Source organism: Misgurnus anguillicaudatus, chromosome 6, assembly GCF_027580225.2.
Source record: "Misgurnus anguillicaudatus chromosome 6, ASM2758022v2, whole genome shotgun sequence".
Lineage (NCBI taxonomy): Eukaryota > Metazoa > Chordata > Actinopteri > Cypriniformes > Cobitidae > Misgurnus > Misgurnus anguillicaudatus.
The window spans coordinates 7,330,927-7,349,890 of record NC_073342.2 but is presented as its reverse complement, the minus strand read 5'-3'; the positions used below and the strand labels follow the sequence as shown (position 1 = coordinate 7,349,890).

The window sequence follows — 18,964 nt, the reverse complement described above, 5'->3', positions numbered from 1 at the left end:
CGTTACGATGTAAATAGTCTTCAGATTGTATATTATATTGTATTACCAGACATTCATGCGAAATCTGATGTAAACAATCTATATTTCACGGATATACGCATTTGTGGACAAAATGGTCATTGGATAATCTGAAACAGACTGGATTCGACTTGTGATCAACAAAGGTAAAAAGTCATGTTTATTTTTGCATGTTGTCATTTGGACTTTGTTGTCAACCCCAACTGAAATTGATTGATTTGGCCGGTTTGACATTGATTTTGATCATTCAGTCATCCTGCTTACAATTACATCAAAGAGGCATGTGTAGGTCAGACAAATATAACATAACATTTATAATGAAATAACCACAAATGTCTTTTCTGTGCTCACATCATTTTCAGTTTTATTCAACCCCCAAGTGACATTCAATCTTAGCACTTAGTACAACATCCTTTTACAGTTAAAACAGCTTTTAAACGTGAAGCATAGCTTGACACAAGTGTCTTGCAGCAATCTACGGGTATCTTCGCCCATTCATCATGGGCAAAAGCCTCCAGTTCAGTCACATTCTTAGGCTTGCGCACTGCAACTGCTTTCTTTAAGTCCCACCAGAGGTTCTCAATCGGATTTAAGTCTTGTGACTGCGATGGCCACTTCAAAATGTTCCAGCCTTTTTTCTGCAACCATGCTCTAGTGGATTTGGAGGTATGCTTGGGATCATTGTCCTGTTGAAAGGTCTAACGTCTCCCAAGCCTCAGGTTTGTGACGGACTGCAACACATTGTCATCCAATATCTCCTGGTACTGAAGAGAATTCATGGTACCTTGCACACGCTGAAGTTTCCCTGTACCTGCAGAAGCAAAAAAACAGCCCCAAAGCATGATTGACCCCCTACCATGCTTCACAGTAGGCAAGGTGTTCTTTTCTTCATAGGCCTTGTTTTTCCTCCTCCAAACATAGCGTTGATCCATGGGCCCAAACAGTTCTAATTTTCCACAGAACACTATCCCAAAACTTCTGTGGTTTGTCCACATGACTTTTGGCATACTGCAGTCGACTCTTCTTATTCTTTGGAGACAGCAAGGGGGTGCGCCTGGGAGTTCTGGCATGGAGGCCTTCAGTACGCAGGGTGCGCCGTATTGTCTGAGCAGAAACTTCAGTACCCACATCTGACAAATCTTTTCTCAGTTCCTCAGCAGTCACACGGGGACTTTTTTCCACTCTACGCTTCAGATAGCGCACAGCAGTCGCAGTTAGCATCTTTTTTCTGCCACGACCAGGAAGCGTTTCAACAGTGCCCTTTGCCTTGAATTTGCGAATGATGCTTCCTATGGTGTCTCTTGGTATGTTTAACATCTTTGCAATCTTCTTATAGCCATTGCCCTTCCTGTGAAGATTAATCACCTCTTCTCTTGTCTTCCTGGACCATTCTTTTGACTTCACCATGTTTGTAACCACACCAGTAAATGTTTAGAAGGAGTTGAGTATCACAGTCATTTTAAAGTTGCCTAATTGGTGCTTATTAGGCTTTATTGCTGTTCCCTGACATCCATAGGTGTTTTCAATACCTGATTGAAAACACTTCAATGAACCTCTGTTCTTCAGAGTGGTAGTTCTTTAAGGGGTTGAATAATTGTGTCAATGAAGAATTCACAAAAGAAACATTTACTACTATATTACAAAACCAATTGATGTCATTTTAGTTGCATATGGTTCTTTAAGTCATTGTAGGATTTCATTCTGAATACAATTACAAATGTACACTAAATTCCCTAAAACCCTTAACAGCATTGGGGGTTGAATAATTTTGAACACAACTGTATGATTTATATTATTATTGTACTACAGTTTAATTCACAATATTAAAAAAAATATTAAAAATATTAAATAATCACTCATATAGAGAAACATCAGTAAGTATCATTTAGTCAACATCTGTAACACAGATACTGAAGGAGTCACATGAGAATCAAACTAAACACACCAATCACTTCATGTTCAAGGTTCTTCATTTGACTGACAGTTATGTAAAATTACTTCATCTGCAGGTGTTTTCATGCTTCATTGAGTCAGGTTTATTTATAAAATGAGAGCTTTCATATTCAAAACAGACAAAATGAGTCATAAAGATAGAATCTGATTTTATTTGATGAATTGTCACACAATCATGAGTTACAGAATAAAGCAGACATAGACTTGTGTTGTTTGTGAAAAGAGATGTGAGATGAGAGAGAGAAACACAGTTAGTCTGTTAGTCTTGATGTGAGACAGAGGAGAGAGTGAGTGGATCTACTGTGAACACTGATCTCTCCTCAATTCTCCAGTGACTTTATCACGCTGGTCTTTCTGTGTGAGCTCACAGCTGACTGAGATCACTGAGCTCCACTCCTGCTCAGAGAGAGTCAGACTGCTGCTCCAGCTGTACAGACCGTCCTTCTCCAGGAGAGCAACACTGCTGTACTGAGACCTGCTGCTGATCCCGTCCACCTTCCAGTTCAGACTCCAGTCTGAGGGGAAGCCCTTGTTGGCCACACACATCAGTGTTGCTGCTTGCTTTGTGGAAATCTCTTCACTGGACGGCGGCAGGACGATCACTTTAGGGGGACTGTTGACTGACAATCAAATCAATAATCAATAACTCACACAAGAAAGATAAAATAACTTCACTCTCTCTGCGTTAAACATTAAAGATCATAATAAATGAAGAAAGTTTAGGTCTCCTGAAGAATGTTTTATTAGTTGCATTATATGGCTAATATCACTTTTGTCATGTTCATCGGAAGGCTTTGAATCACTGAATTACTTCAATGAAAATATAAATGAAAATATTTAGAGGCGGTTTCCTGGACAGGGTTTATATAAATAAAGGATTAGGGCTTAATTATATAAACACACTTAAGTTTTAACAAACAAACCTTACAATAAACATTACTGGTGTGCACATTGAGACAAAACAATGGCACTGATATGTTAAGATATTTCAGTGAAACCATTTTCAGTTAAGACAGCTCAAACATACATTTTAGCGCAGGACAAAACTTAAACTCTGTCTGGGAAACTGACCCATATTCATTATTGGGAAAGAAAATATTAAGAAATTTGAAATATTGTATACAGGACAGTCAGTTAAATTCTTGACAGTTTTAGTTTAATACTGTGTATAAATGTATAACATTTATAAATAATATTTAAATAATCTATTTTTACAGAATACAAGTTTAGCATACACTTAAAAATCATTTGTGACATTAAATCTTGCACCTGATAACGCTTTTAACTTGAATTTTAGTCTAAATTAAATTCTAGTGAATATGAAATCAATCTCATTAAACAAACAGCCCAATAAAAATCTGTTGTAAACAATAAACAAGCTTGAAGTTTGAAAAGTCTAACTTACTGTTTACCAAATGCTAAAAATATTTTTCTAACCCAGTTAGTTTCAACTTCACACCAAATAATAAAATGGAGCTGCACTTTGTTAACAAAACGTAATTTGAGCCTAAACAAAATAAGACTGTTGAGTTTATATAAATGTAATATCCACAAACTTTTTTAAGTATCTATATGTACAAATGATTAAACACAAACAAATATTAGTAAAAAAACAGGGTGCTCTATATCTTACTAATACAAATAAATATGCTAAACATGCATCACTTCTTGTGTTTCATTCCTGATGTATATATTTAGAAACATTTATTTATTGTATTAAAATTATTATTGGATTATTTACTTACTGCCAACATCCAGTCTGGTGCCGCTGCCGAATGTGAACCACAGTGATACAAACTAATAGAGCGACTGTACAAAAACCTCTACACACTTGACTGAACACGAACTACAGCAGAATATACAACATTTAAAAAAAGTAAAATGCCAAGCACAAAACTAGTAAAAATTTTCGTTTATCATCAGTGTATTTTCTGCAGTTTTCACTCAGATTCTTTTAGTTTTCATTTATTTACTTGTGTTGTGTGAACACTTTATAACTCTTCAACCTGCATACACATTCCTGCAAATTTAGATAAATTAATTTTGAATATTTTGAACATTTGTTTTTATTTTTATTCAAAACTTTATATTTATTTAATCTTTTATTATTATTAATATTTTAAGCATGCAAGTATACATTGAATAATGATAGTGTAGTAGTCTGTACGAGCAGAAGTTTCCTGTCATCTTCTTTGCATTGTGTTGTCATGCTTCAGTGATGTGTGAGTGTTTATAGTGCTGTGAGTTTAACACTTCATTACTGAGATCAGAACAGAATCTTCATCATCACACAAACCAAAAGAACAACAATGACTTTCATCATCATCTTCATCTGGACACTTTTTATCCAAGGTATAGTTTTTTTTTAATAGAAATGTTAAACTATTGAAAGTGTAATGTGTAAAGTTAATGGTACAGTGTGTTTTACTCTAACAGGTGTCAGTGGACAGATAACTGTGACTCAAACTCCATCTGTTAAAACTGTTCAGACTGGTGAATCTGTCACTATAAACTGCAAAACAAATACACAAGTGAGCAACGGTTGTACTGGTTCATATACTTGTATGGCCTGGTACCTGCAGAAACCTGGAGAAGCTCCTAAACTCTTGATTTATGCTGCAAGTCAAAGACTCTCAAACACTCCATCAAGATTCAGTGGCAGCGGATCAAGAACAGATTTCACTTTGACCATCAGTGGAGTTCAGACTGAAGATTCAGGAGATTATTACTGTCAGAGTTTTCATGATGATTATGTGTTGACACAGTGATAAAGAGTGATACAAAAACCTCTTTCAGTCAGACTCACAGTGACTGCACTCATACACCTGTAATAACACACAACACTGATCACACAAATACCACTTATGGTCAACAGAAATCATGCTAAGGTTTATACAGGTATGTATTTTTGATCAAATAAATTTAGAATGAATTGAATTGAAATTTAGAAAAAAATGAATTTCTCTTTTTTTTCGTAGATGATCGCCATTGTAAACCATCGTCAGCAGCACCTCCTTGTTAACATACCTGACAACTTTTCAAAAAACCTTGAAGTGAGATTTTGACAGGGGTGATCAAAATTATGCAGCGCACGCAGCCACACAAGTTAATGACTCAGATATCAGAGAATTGGAAATAATGTGATGTTGTATCCTGCATTCTGGTGGTTTGTGGAGGCCCAAAGCCGTTGATAGGAACAGCCTATGGCTTGAGGCATTATTGATGACAACATGTAAACACAATCTATACTCTATGTGTGTTTGTTTATGTGTAGTGTAGTTTAGTTATCAATTCTGTACCGATTTATCTTTCTCTTTTTCAACAGGTTCTTAAATTCAATGTTTCATCTAATAATTAGTAGCTGACTACAAAAGGCACTTTTAAGAGCCACGTTTGTATTGTCATTTTCCCTGTTTTCGTTTTTGTATTGTTCTCTCTCCCTATCTATTCTCCCCTCTCTTCTCTTAGTGGTGTGTTTGTCCCTGTGCACTTTTATTTGTTCTGTGCGCCATGTCAGATCCTAAGCGGAACCAACTTTTGGACGAGATCAACTGTCTTGTCAACCAGGCAGAAGACATGGATGAACTCCAAAGGCTGCATGAGGTCACCAGCATGCAACAAGAGGCATCATCCATCCAGCCTCGCATGCAACAAGAGGCATCATCCATCCAGCCTCCAACTGTGAAGTGGATTAAGAGGGACAGTGAAGGGAACATTGTTTATGGGAGGCCAAGATTCTCCAGAAAGCAAGCAGGTAAGACCTTCTTTTCATTCATGTTAATTAAGATCTATGTTTACCTTTTGAAATGATATATAAACATGTCACTAAGTCATGGGTGTGAATTAGAAAATATATGTAAATATGGGTAAAGTTCTACATACTTACTATACATACTATAAGCAAAAACAATATGCTAAAACTTTGTGTCATTATGTTTGAAAGGCAGCCATGTATGTTTTAAATTCTTAAGATGTTTTTTTCTGCTACAGCTGGTCTTAGCCACAGACAAACTGGAAAGACGCTTAGGTTACTCACGTAACCCCGGTTCCCTGAAATAACGGGAACGAAGCATTGCGTCAGTTAGCTGACGCTATGGGGGAAACTCCTGTTTACTCCGTGACTGAAGCCTATTGGTTAACGTCTGTACAAAGTACAGACCAATGACGTTTGAACCCGCGCGCGGGAAGTACACGTCCTTATATAAGCGCGGTTCAAGCGTCAGGAGCTCATTATTATTCGACTGAAGCGCGCAGCCGAATACACTCGCTGCGTAGACGTTTGTAGCACGGCAAGTGACGCAATGCTTCGTTCCCGTTATTTCAGGGAACCGGGGTTACGTGAGTAACCTAAGCGTTCCCTTTCAATACGGTTCACTTCGCATTGCGTCAGTTAGCTGACGCTATGGGGGAACGTAATCCCATCACGCCGTGCATACACAACGTACAGAAGTGCCTTACCGGAGAGACACTGCGTGTGGCCCTATACCCGGCATATTCACAGCTTTAAGCAATGTGTAAGCACCATATAAAATGTTGACGCGCACACGGTGGGGTTTTAAACGCACCGGGGGCACATAACATAGCACAAGACGGCGAGATACCGAGCGCGCCGCGGGTGTGCGAGATAAGTAAATTCAGAGTCACGTTGGTGAGCTCGCTGAGCGCACCGTGGTGTACACATAAAACGCATGAGCGTGCATGATTGAGCCGAGAGAACCTGCGCTCGTAGGGCAGGGACGTCTCAGCTGTACAATCTGACAACGTAGACGGCGAAGACCAGCCGGCCATGTAGCAGATATCAAATAGATACCCCTGTAGACCAAGTCCATGAAAAAGCCAAACTCTCACAGAGTGGGCTCTATATAGGACATAGCTCATAGAGGGGCGTGAGCCAGTGCGATGGTTTCAACGATCCATCTAAATAACCACTGTAAGCAACAGACATACATAGTGAGTGATCTGCGAAGCTCACGAACGGCGGATCTGACTATAATATGCGGCAGAACGGTTCGTAGCGTGGGATTATACAGATACCACAATAGTGTGAACCCAGGTGCGCCCTCGAGCGCATCGGGATGCATATAGGTAGTATTATAGTGTACAGATCGGTTAGCTGTCCAAGCGCGCCGTAAATGTGTATTGACTATAAATTGCACGGGCACAGGTGAACACTTGAATACATCGTGAATGCATATAGATGAATCAGAGTGTTATAATGCACAGGCCGGCAAGATTCTCAAGCGCGCCGTCATGTGTTCTGATAATAAGTTGTGCGCACACGGGTGAACCCTTCAGTGCACCGTGAATGCGTATAGATAAATCAATGCACAGAACGCGCCGTGAATGTGTACAGATATGATTGATGAACGTACGGTGGGCACTAACGCACCGTGAACGTACACAGATGAACAACAATGTATGTATGTGTCACAGCCGTGTATACAGATGAGCTTTTCCGAGCGCATCTTTAGTGTATACCGAAATGTTATAGCGTGCATATGTGAGCTTCTCTAAGCGCACGGTGGACGCATATAATTAAAACCCATATTGTGCATACAGGTGAGCTTACGCGGCGCACCTTTAATGCAACAAACCTCACTAGTGCGCGAAGCAGGGATGTCGAAGCTGTAAACTGACAACGTGGACGGCGGGGACCAGCCGGCCGTGTCACAAATGTCAAATGAGAAACTTCTAAGACCATGCCCGAGGATCTAATCCATACATGGAGTAGACTTCATTGTCACGGGAGGTGATAACGTCAACGATCCATAAATAACCTGTATTGACAGGTGCGCTAGTGAGTGATCTGTGACGCCGATGAACAGCTGATCGTCTGATGTACGTCAGACGTATCTGTCATACAGGACCTTGGACAGTTCCAGAGCGCTGCGCCTCGGGCACCGTCCGCATCTGAGAAATGGCCGACTTATGAATAAAGTGGATGGTCGGTCATAAAAGCGTGGTTCGCTGTTATCACCGCCACATATATATATATATACGCAGGGGGAGAAAGCCGCCGTGCACAAGCCTCTGTAGTGAGGAGAAAGCTGTTCCACCTACAATTCGCGGGGGGAAGACTCTCGCTGTCACTAGACAGAATAGATCAGACTTTGCATAAGGACGCCTCGCGAAAGGGGTCCTAGCAGCTCGTGTCAACGTGTTATAAGGCACGTAATGTAGGTCGTGTCCCACGGATGCAATCTCTGCACGCCCATCGTAACGGGTTAATATGTCTGCATCTTGGTAGTTAAGCACGAGATGCGTATCACTCTGATTGAACATAGCTTATAAAGCGATGCAATGAGTTTATAAGGAGATGACTCGCCAGCTTGTACAGGGGGCGAGATCTCAGTCTGGTTCGGTAAATAATGAAACCACCGTAGTTTGCCCGACCGCATTATCACAATAACATGGTCGAGAGTGCTGCAGTGCTAAAATCATCCCCTTAATGGACCGTATGTACAGTACAAGGTGATTGATATGAGACAAACGGGCGTTCCACGCGCCGAAGGCTGATTGCCGTCGTAAAGCGTGTTCAACCCACAGCAGATGCTGGCGATCTCGTAATGGTAGCACTTCATGCAGCTGTGTGTAACTTAAGCATGAGCTTCCCGGCCGTCAGCTCGGGGCGGGACCTTTGCTTAGTCTAACTGAAGTGGACTTATGAACAGAATGCCACGATATTCAGTTTTCTGAGGCTCGTTAGAGGGGTACGTGAGCCCGTCTTAAACGAGATGCCGCGCGTCTGTCTGTGCGCGCGCTTTGAGTTTTGAAACTTATTGTGGCGGGTAGCAAGCTCACTTCAGGTTGATATTACCCTTAATATCTCCGAGTATTGGAGCAGAGCGGAGGTGTGAGCGTCTTCGGATCCGCTGATATAAATCAGCAGTATGGCCGAAAAACGTCATAAACCGCTTGGCTGTAAGCCTTTGAGTAGCCGTCCGGAGAGGGCGCGATTCAAATGCTTGGAGCCATGCAAAAGTCTGAGGCTGCGTCTCTCTAGGAAGAGAGAATGACAGCCGTAAGACCGTGCTCGTTTGCGCCGTCAGCATCGTAGCGGAGAAACTGAGGTGGGCTGCGAGCGAATTTGGCAGAAAAGTGTTAGAGACACCGTACAGCCGTGGGGTGTCAATACACAGTATATGGCCAAACCTGGGTTTTTTCGGCAAGCGTCGATAGAATTATGGACAGCGGGCCGTGTGTGCGTATTACTGATTGCTTGTCAGTAAGGCGAGAAAGTGTTTAGAGACACCGTACAACCGTGGGGTGTCAATACACAGTATAGTAAGCACGGAAATTACTCTTTTTAGAGGAATTCAATACCGTTCGCCACTATAGTGAGGTCGCATAACCAACAGTATTACACAGTATGTTTTGGATAAACAGCACACAGAAAACATTTCAGGGCAGTCCAGCCGAGGCGCGACTTAGCCCCTCTTCAGACAGTTCTATGTCGACGCAGCTGTGCTGCGAAGACCAGAGCTCGGCCGTTCAGCTGCACGAGCCTCAGTAGTGACGGTGACCCGAACGGCTCACGGAGCAGAGCAGTATGTCTAGGTGGTTTAATGTCAGACTGAACCCATCGCAGAGAGGAAGTCTGCCGTGAGGTCCGCGGTTTTGCCGTTTATTAAAAAGGGCAGAAAAACCGGGTATATAATAATGTACCAATATTCAGCGCACTGATATAGGACTGGACTGAATAAAGGGAGGTATTCGGGCCTCAGTATGTTAAACAAATTCGTTCTGCCTCTGATTCCGTCTAAACCAGAGAGAAATGACCGGGCAGACTAGTAGTGAGCTTTCCGAAGTGAGATAGACTCAGGCCGGTTAAGCTCTATAATAAGTGTTTTAGCGCTCAGATCGAGGCGTGTCCGCCTTATCGAGCAGACGAATGAGATCGCGCCGCTCCAGGGGGGAGGGGCATGAAGCTCTGTATAGACGAATAGTGAGCCGGTTAGCTCTTATAATGAGTGTTCTTGATGCTCCAATAGCGGCGAATCCGCCCTATCGAGCAGACGAATGAGATCGCGCCGCTCCAGGAGGGGAGGGGCATGAAGCTCTGTAATCGTTGAACACTAGACAGCTGCATTTAGAAGCAGCGAGCCGTAAGACTGCCTGCTAACTACGCCGTTAAGAGACCTCACAACTGCGGGGAAAGGAGCGAGCGTGGAGCACGAGTGGCTGTGCTATGACAGGAAACAGGGGCAGATCCGCCCGTGTTTGCTTGTCGTATGCATCTTTCTAGTTTTACGGTTCCCCCGCTTGTTCATCTCAACAAGAGAGGAACGGCAGAGGGGAGCAGCAACACAGACAGAACAGCCATGCGTCATATAAACGGTATCACCCGATGCACTCGGGGGATTCATATGTGTCAGAGATCTCGCCACTGAATGTGAGAGGAGCGAAGGGACTCTGTAAGCATGAACGGTTGCGATGTGACAGAACACAGGGGGGTTAGTCCGTGTGTACAGGTCTATGCATCCATCTAGTCTCATGGCTCGCCGTGTGTTCATCCCGGGGAGAGAGGAACAGCAGGGGGAGCACGAAACATGAATAAGACAACCGAAGCATATAAGCGCGGTCCCGGCGTGGGAGGTGCCAGACCGGTGACGCGCTCGGGGAAATTCATAGCAGGGAGGCTCACTGAAGCCGCTGTGCTGGACGCTATTACAACAGCGCCTGCTCTTTTAGCTTACAGCTTTATATTAAAAATATTGATCTTACCGGGCGGCCGCAGGGGAGACCTCGTCAGGCATGTGTCCGCTGCACAGGGCTCGTACCACGGCAAGCGAAGGCTATCTTCGGTTCTCGGCCGGAAAGCAGCAGGGGAAAGCGCTAGACCTGGATTCTGCTGTCTTCGGTTCTCAGCCGGAAAGGGCAGGGAAGACGCTAGGCCTGGACTCCGCTGCAGGGCTTTTGTCGACGGCGAGGTAAGGCTTCTTCTTCTTCGGAGCAGCGAGAGGTTCGCGCTGAAGGAGAAATTAATGAGCTCCTGACGCTTGAACCGCGCTTATATAAGGACGTGTACTTCCCGCGCGCGGGTTCAAACGTCATTGGTCTGTACTTTGTACAGACGTTAACCAATAGGCTTCAGTCACGGAGTAAACAGGAGTTTCCCCCATAGCGTCAGCTAACTGACGCAATGCGAAGTGAACCGTATTGAAAGGGAATTTGGCCGTCATGAGCAACAGAGCAGCTGTGGGAATGCTGTGAATAGGTATGATGACAAAATTTTCAAACCCCAAAGCTTAAAATTTGACTAGACAAAGCAGACATTTCCCTTTAAAAAGATATATGGATTGTAAAAATCTGTTGAGGATTGAGAAAGTTATGATAATTTTAATATTAGAAATGAAAAGGAAATTTATATATAGATGTCAATGGAAGCTATTTATTCACATGTTTTTTCTTGTAACTTTCTCATTTCATCAGATATTTACAATGAAATTTTAACAGACGGTATAATTTTAATATTTCTTTCAAATTAAATCATGAAAATTTACTGTTTTTATCAGTATGGACATCAGACCTCACCGAAAACAATTAAAAATAACTAATTAATAAGCGTTCTTTCATATTCATAAAAAAATCCCACAATACAAGCAAAGACAACTTTATGAATTCATATTTATACACCATTAAAATGCAAATATACATTCATACTTATTATTTCATGACAATGTATGACAAATATACTGGAGTTGATAACAGGCTATTGTACAACCAAGTCATCAAGATGACATCTGCTGCTATCGCATAGATGGACACATCAGTGTCATGTACATCAAATTCATACCCCTCTCCACTCATGGCCCAACAGTCTATTTCTTTTTTTATCATGGAAAAGTTTGAGTTTTCCCATTAACAAATTACCTTGCCGGCACCCAAATCCCACGCATGACATATAAATGCCCCACCCCTCTACCACACAACAACTCCTTCATCAAGCTCATTTTTTTCTTTTTCTTTTGGGAGTTCTAGAAATGCTTCCTCGATCTTGTCTACATTTAATTCTTCAAAGTTTTTCTCTAACACTTTCCATTCTTGTTCACTTCTCTTCCTTTCTTTTGTGGCTTGACATTCATTCAATTCCTCCTGTAGCTCTTCTTGCTTCTTTCTCCTCTTTCTTCTTTGTATGACCCCCAGCTTCACTGCTTTCCTGATGACTAGCTCTTGTTTTTCCTTCTCTAAACTGTCCAAATAGTTCACAGTGTTGTTTTGCCGTTCTCACATTTTACAGGACAAGTAGCAGATGATGGCATTTGGAGCTTTCTTCTTCAACGCACTAAACATCCCCATCAGCTCTTCATCATCCATGTTATGTGATCTTGCCGAGGCTGTCTCTTGTTTTACTTTCTCCGTCACTCTCCATGTAGATACTGTTTTTCAAGTACTTAAATTATTGCTCTCAGACAGCTTTCCATAATTTCAGTGAACATGACTTTGTCTTTTGGTGGTTGATGCAATTTCTCAAGGATTTTGTCTGAAGCATTCAACTGATTTCCAAAGAGGTCTGTTGTGCAGTTTAGGAATTCAGCAGGTGAGCGTAGTTGATCTTTCAGATTCTTCACAGTGTCTTTGATAATTTCAATACATTTAATGTACTCAGTTTGGTCATCTGCACCAGTGTAGAATTTGGTCATCTAGGGTCCAGTCAGAAATTTACCAAGCAAACCCAGAACTTGCATTTCAACTTTTCCAGCTGTAGAGTTGAAGTCTTTAAGTATGCTAGCATGCAGGCCTCCACATGATGTTCCTCCACAGAGATATGACTTTAGTGTGGCATGATGACTTGACAATATTCCACATACATGGAAAAGAATGTGCAGTCTATTACCTCTGTAGCATGCGATGAGGCCGAGAGAGAGATTGTCGTGATCCAGAAAGCCACGAAGGTCACCCTTGCCATCTATGTACCTTATCTTATTTATTTGAACCACAACGTTGGCCCCAATGCAGTCTTCTCCTTAATTTTCCCAGTAATTCCCATTGATTTCTCAATCTCCTTCAGAGCACTCTTTGTCTTTGAAGTGATTGTTTCTAGAGGATGAAGGTTGCAATTCAGCTCATTCAGGGCCTTGTTCCAAGATGCACAGACTAAACGAATGGCTGCATGATTGGCAGCACAGCGGTCAGTGAGCGTGTTTGATATCTTGTTTTATGTGTTTTTATTTGTTTTTCTGTTTTGTTATAATAAAGTTGTCATTGTTTTTCCAATCTGTCTGCGTTCTCAGTCACCCCTTGACAGTTACAGTCAAAGTCTGTCTGCCTGCATGTTTCTCCATGTTTTATCGTTCATTATCTATTTAGACTTCTTTTCCCATCATCCTCTTCACTCCCTCACATGTACTGTGTTTGTGTTTGTCCTCACCTCCCATCAATCATCATTATCATGTCTATATATACTCTGTCTGTTCTCCACATTGTTGTCCGTTGTCAAATGTTACGTGTGTGTTTGGATTTACTGTTTATTGGTTTATAATTAAAGTTTATTTGTTGATTATATTCATCCATCGAATGTTTCATTCATCCTCCACCGCATCAAGTGATAATAAGATCAAATCTTCTGTTTTTCTTTAGGGTCAAAAATAAATCATATAAACTTGCACCTGGCATGAATGCGGTGCTTCAATTGACAATGTTTCCAACTTTTTACAATTTTCAAAGACTCAGAAACTCTCAAAGACTGTTTTCATAAATATGGGCGTTGCAGTTGATTTTTGCTTGACAATGTAAATATGATTTTCACTTCACACTCCCAGTTTCACTGTTTGATTGTTAAATCATCTGAACTGAAACAAACCAGTTTCACTTCTCTTAAATGAAGGCATTAGTCAGTTATGAAGTTATTTTATACCATTTTATAATTCTCATAAACATTGAATCGTTTCCTAATGGATTGTGCTGGACAATTCATAAAGTATGAAGTTTTGTTCTCGTCATTGGTATGAACACTGAACTCACTGAAGAAATGTTGTCATTGCAAACATCACCTGTTGCTGCATCTGGTCATAATTATTCAAAGATCAGCAGATCTGCTGTCGTACTGCTTTCTACTGAATTATAAGTGGGGAAAAATAATTTCCTCTCTTATATTCTCATTTGAAGTTAATGAGTCTGTGTATGTTGTGCTCTTAACAACTTCATTATTTATTGGGGGTTTAAAGCAAATAAAGAATAAATGAGTTTGATATTAAACCTAAAATCTGATCATATGGTAAAATAATTTTAAGCTCCTGCACTCCGTGTAGCATCAGTTTGGATGAATGGTTGTTAAAAAAATTGTATTTATCATCATAAGTACTGATGGACTTTGTGTGTTTCCTCTGATCAGTGTTGTGTGTTATTGTGTTGTATGATCATCTGAAGCTGTCTTTGATCAGTGAGTACAGGAATGCAGATGATACAGGACGGAAATGGGGGTTGTGACCGAGTAATAATTCCTACATTTTTAATCTTACACATGAAGTATAATCGCAGTATTGCCAAAGTCCCATTATAATCACAATATGAGGGTTCAAACAAATGTGGTCAATGATACTGACTGATGTTTCTCTATATGAGTGATTATCATCAGTTAAAATATTGTGAATTAAACTGTAGTACAATAATAATTTTTTTATCCATGTTGAAGCTGTTTTAACACAGCAGAAATTGATAGATATACAATAAATGAATGAAACGATTTATAACTAAAAATGATTGTTATTTTATACTTATTAATGTATAATTATCTATAATGTTGTTATTTATATACTATAGTACAAATAAATCATCTGTAAGTATAATAAACTATCAGCATCATCATCTGCAGTATCTGTCAGGTGTATGAGTGCAGTCACTGAGTCTGACTGAAAGAGGTTTTTGTATCACTCTTTATCACTGTGTCAACACCCAGCTACTACTAGGATAGTGTAAACTTTGACAGTAATAATCTCCTGAATCTTCAGTCTGAACTCCACTGATGGTCAAAGTGAAATCTGTGTTTGATCCGCTGCCACTGAATCTTGATGGAGTTCCTGTGTAACGGCTTGTTGCAGTATATATGAGGAGTTTAGGAGCTTCTCCAGGTTTCTGTAAGTACCAGTGTAAGAAATTACCACCATACACTGCACTGCTGACTTTACAGTTTATTTGAACTTGTTGTCCTTGTTGAACTGTTATTGATGGACTCTGAGTAAGAGTGTACTGTCCTCTACACACTGAAAGAAACAAGAAGAATAAAATATAAGACAACACTGAAACAAATCAATATTTCACTCTTCAATTAATTAATGATGATGATAAAAATGTTACAACACAAACCTTGAGTGAAGACTGTGAGTGTCCAGATGAAGATGATGATGAAAGTCATTGTTGTTCTTTTGGTTTGTGTGATGATGAAGATTCTGTTCTGTTCTGATCTCAGTCATGAAGTGTTAAACTCACAGCACTATAAACACTCACACATCACTGAAGCATGACAACACAATGCAAAGAAGACGACAGGAAACTTCTGCTCATACAGACTACTACACTATCATTATTCAATGTATACTTGCATGCTGAAAATATTAATAATAATAAAATATTAAATAAATATAAAGTTTTGAATAAAAGTAAAAACAAATGTCCAAAATATTCAACATTTATCTGTCTAAAGCTGTGTATGCAGTGTTCACACAACACAAGTAAATAAATGAGAAGAAAATGATACAGAGAGAAAACTGGAGAAAATACATTGATAACAAACATAAAAAGATTTTATAATAGTTTTGTGCTTAGCATTCTTAACCTTAAATCATTCAGAGATCTTCACAATATTTGTGTGTGTTGTGATGTTAGTGTTGTATATTCTGCTGTAGTTTGTGTTCAGTCAAGTGTGTAGAGGTTTTTGTACAGTCGCTCTATTAGTTTGTATCACTGTGGTGGACTTTCGGCAGCGGCACCAGACTGGATGTTGGCAGTAAGTAAATAATCCATTAATAATTTTAATACAGTAGATCATTGTTTTCTTAAATACATCAGGTGTAAAACAATAAATGGGAGGTACTTTATATCATATTTATTTGTATCAAAAAGATTTTGTGTATACAAGAGCACCCAGAAATGTTGATTAATATAGATACTTGAAGTTTGTGGATTTTCTCAAACTCAAAATGATTTTCAATTCTTACATTTATATGAAATCAACATTTAGTCTTATTTTCTTTATGCTCACACTATCGTTAACAAAGTGCAGCTCCGTTTTATTTATATTCGCTGTGTAGTTAAAACTAAATGAGTTACAAAAATATTTTGTTATAGCATTTGGTAAACAGTAAGTTAGATTTTTCAGACTGCAGTTGTTTAAAAAAATGTTTGTTGTTTAAAACAGATGTTTATTCGGCTTATATTATTTATAATACATTTTTACACAAAAACTGTGAGGACTTTAACTCACTGTCACTTTTCTTAATATTTTTTTTGCCAATAATGAATATGGGTCAGTTTCCCCGACAAAGCTTAAGTTTTGTCCCATGCTAAAATGTATGTTTGAGCTGTCTTAACTGAAAAAGGTTCACTGAAATATCTTAACATATAGGTGCCATTGTCTTGTCTCAAGGTGCATGCCAGGAAAATTTATTATGAGTTATAAAGTGTGTTTATATAATTAAGCCCTAATCCTTTATTTATATAAACCCTGAAACAGCCTCTATATTTTTTCATTTATATTTTCATTGAAGTAATGCTGCCGTACAGGCAACCTGTAACCCGTAAATCACGACTTCAAAACCACGACTCACGACTCTGAACTGGGAGTACATCGATCAAGTACGAGTTCACGGGTTTGGCTGCCGTTCCAGTGCACTTTCACAGGTAGAAGGTTGTAAAAACACGAGTTACAGGCTGCCTGGAACTCATACTCCCAGTTCAGAGTCGTAAGTCGTGGTTTTAAAGTCATAATTCACGGGCTCAAAAACCTGCCTGGAACGCAGCATACCAAACAGTATTTCAGTGATTCAAAGCCTTCAGATGAACATGACAAAAGTGATATTAGCCATTTAATGCAGCTATATGATTAAAAAACTCAAAATTCTTCAGGAGATCTAAACTTCATTTATTATTATGATCTTTATACCACGGGCCTGTTGAATGCTTTATTCTGATTGGCTGAGAAATGTTCCATGGGTGTTGATTATTTTTCTGTAAACCGCACACCTTACCTTTTAAATGTCTAAAAAATAGGCACCAGAGCAATCTTTGTGGTAACCGTGGTATAAGAGGAATAATTGACTCCGGTCTGTTAGGACCCTGCCGGAGTCCTGTTTGGTTATTATATCTAGTCTAGTGTGGCAGGGTTCTGACAGTACAATGTTTTGTGTGGGAGAACGTGGTTTTAGTGTTGTCTCATTAGACCACGTTTTTCCCATGTCTTGTGACTTTTCCCCGCTCCCTTGTTTTCTCTTGTCATTGCGTGTCGTCATTTATCCCCGCTCCCTTGCATTTTCTAGTCTTTGTTTTTATGTCTTGTTTATTTAGTGTACTGTTTTCTTGTGTGTATATATATTGATATATGAAATATATTTATGTGTTTTGTCTTGTTAGTGCTTTGGTTGTCCTGTGTTTGTGTTTGTTTCACAGGTTCACATGTGCTTCCCTCACAGGTGTTCCTGCTCTGTGATTTCCTCATTATTATTTTCACCTGTTCCCCTCATTAGTTCTCCTATTTAATGTCAGTGTGTTTGCTGTTCGTTGCTTGTCCATTGTCAATTTTCCTGTGAGTACTTTGTCGGTTGAAATGCCTAGTCAAGTTCTTGTATATTTGTAGTTAGTGTTCTGTGTGTTGTTTTTGAGTCTAGTTTAGTTTATTCAGTGTAGTGTTGATCTTGCTTGTGTTTCTTTTTGCCCCCTTGTGGGTTTTGTTTTTCTGTTTTGTTTAATAAATTCAAGTATTTTCTACCACTGTCTGCAATTGGGTTCGTGTTCTGCTATACCTGACACGGTCCTTTGAATTATTTGAAAATCCGCTTTGCGTCGTGCTGCATTGCACCTTGGGTGTGCATTATTTTCTTATAATTCAATGGCCCGTCGTCAATTATTCCTTACTTAATGTTTTTAATGCAGAGAGAGTGAAGTTATTTTATCTTTCTTGTGTGAGTTATTGATTATTGATGTGATTGTCAGCCAACAGTCCCCCTAAAGTGATCGTCCTGCCGCCGTCCAGTGAAGAGATTTCCAGAAAGCAAGCAGCAACACTGATGTGTGTGGCCAACAAGGGCTTCCCCTCAGACTGGAGTCTGAACTGGAAGGTGGACGGGATCAGCAGCAGGTCTCAGTACAGCAGTGTTGCTCTCCTGGAGAAGGACGGTCTGTACAGCTGGAGCAGCAGTCTGACTCTCTCTGAGCAGGAGTGGAGCTCAGTGATCTCAGTCAGCTGTGAGCTCACACAGAAAGACCAGCGTGATAAAGTCACTGGAGAATTGAGGAGAGATCAGTGTTCACAGTAGATCCACTCACTCTCTCCTCTGTCTCACATCAAGACTAACAGACTAACTGTGTTTCTCTCTTTCATCTCACATCTCTTTTCACAAACAACACAAGTCTATGTCTGCTTTATTCATTCACTCATGACTGTGTGACAATTCATCAAATAAAATCAAATTGTATCTTTATGTCTTTGACTCATTTTGTCTGTTTTGAATATGAAAGCTCACATTTTATAAATAAACCTGACTCAATGAAGCATGAAAACACCTGCAGATGAAGTAAATTTACATAACTGTCAGTCAAAGTAAATGCATGAAGAACCTTGAACATGAAGTGATTGGTGTGTTAAGTTTGATAGTTATTCTCATGTGACTCCTTCAGTATTTTTGTTACAGCTGTTGACTAAATGATACTTACAGATGTTTCTCTATATGAGCGATTATCATCAGTTAAAATTTTATGAATTAAGCTGTAGTACAATAATAATAAAATTCATCAATGTTGAGGTTGTTATAACACAGCAGAAATAAATAGACAATAAATT

The 18,964-nt window shown here is 39.9% G+C and overlaps 1 protein-coding gene and 1 gene segment (V, D, J or C); one reads left to right on the top strand and one right to left on the bottom strand.

The window, feature by feature from the left end:
• Positions 1-2,168: 2,168 nt before the first annotated feature.
• LOC141364264 (Ig kappa chain V-III region MOPC 63-like) overlaps positions 2,169-18,964 on the bottom strand; it is a 50,684-nt gene continuing 33,888 nt past the window's right edge. Inside the window, 2 exon segments of the V gene segment in view lie at positions 2,169-2,591; positions 3,717-3,768. Coding sequence covers positions 2,269-2,591; positions 3,717-3,768 — 375 coding nt within the window.
• LOC141364399 (immunoglobulin kappa light chain-like) lies at positions 4,238-18,440 on the top strand. Its single transcript, XM_073869087.1, has 4 exons — positions 4,238-4,323; positions 4,408-4,735; positions 17,575-17,597; positions 18,118-18,440. Exons 1-4 carry the CDS (start codon positions 4,281-4,283, stop codon positions 18,438-18,440), a joined length of 717 nt encoding a protein of 238 aa, XP_073725188.1. The 5' UTR covers positions 4,238-4,280.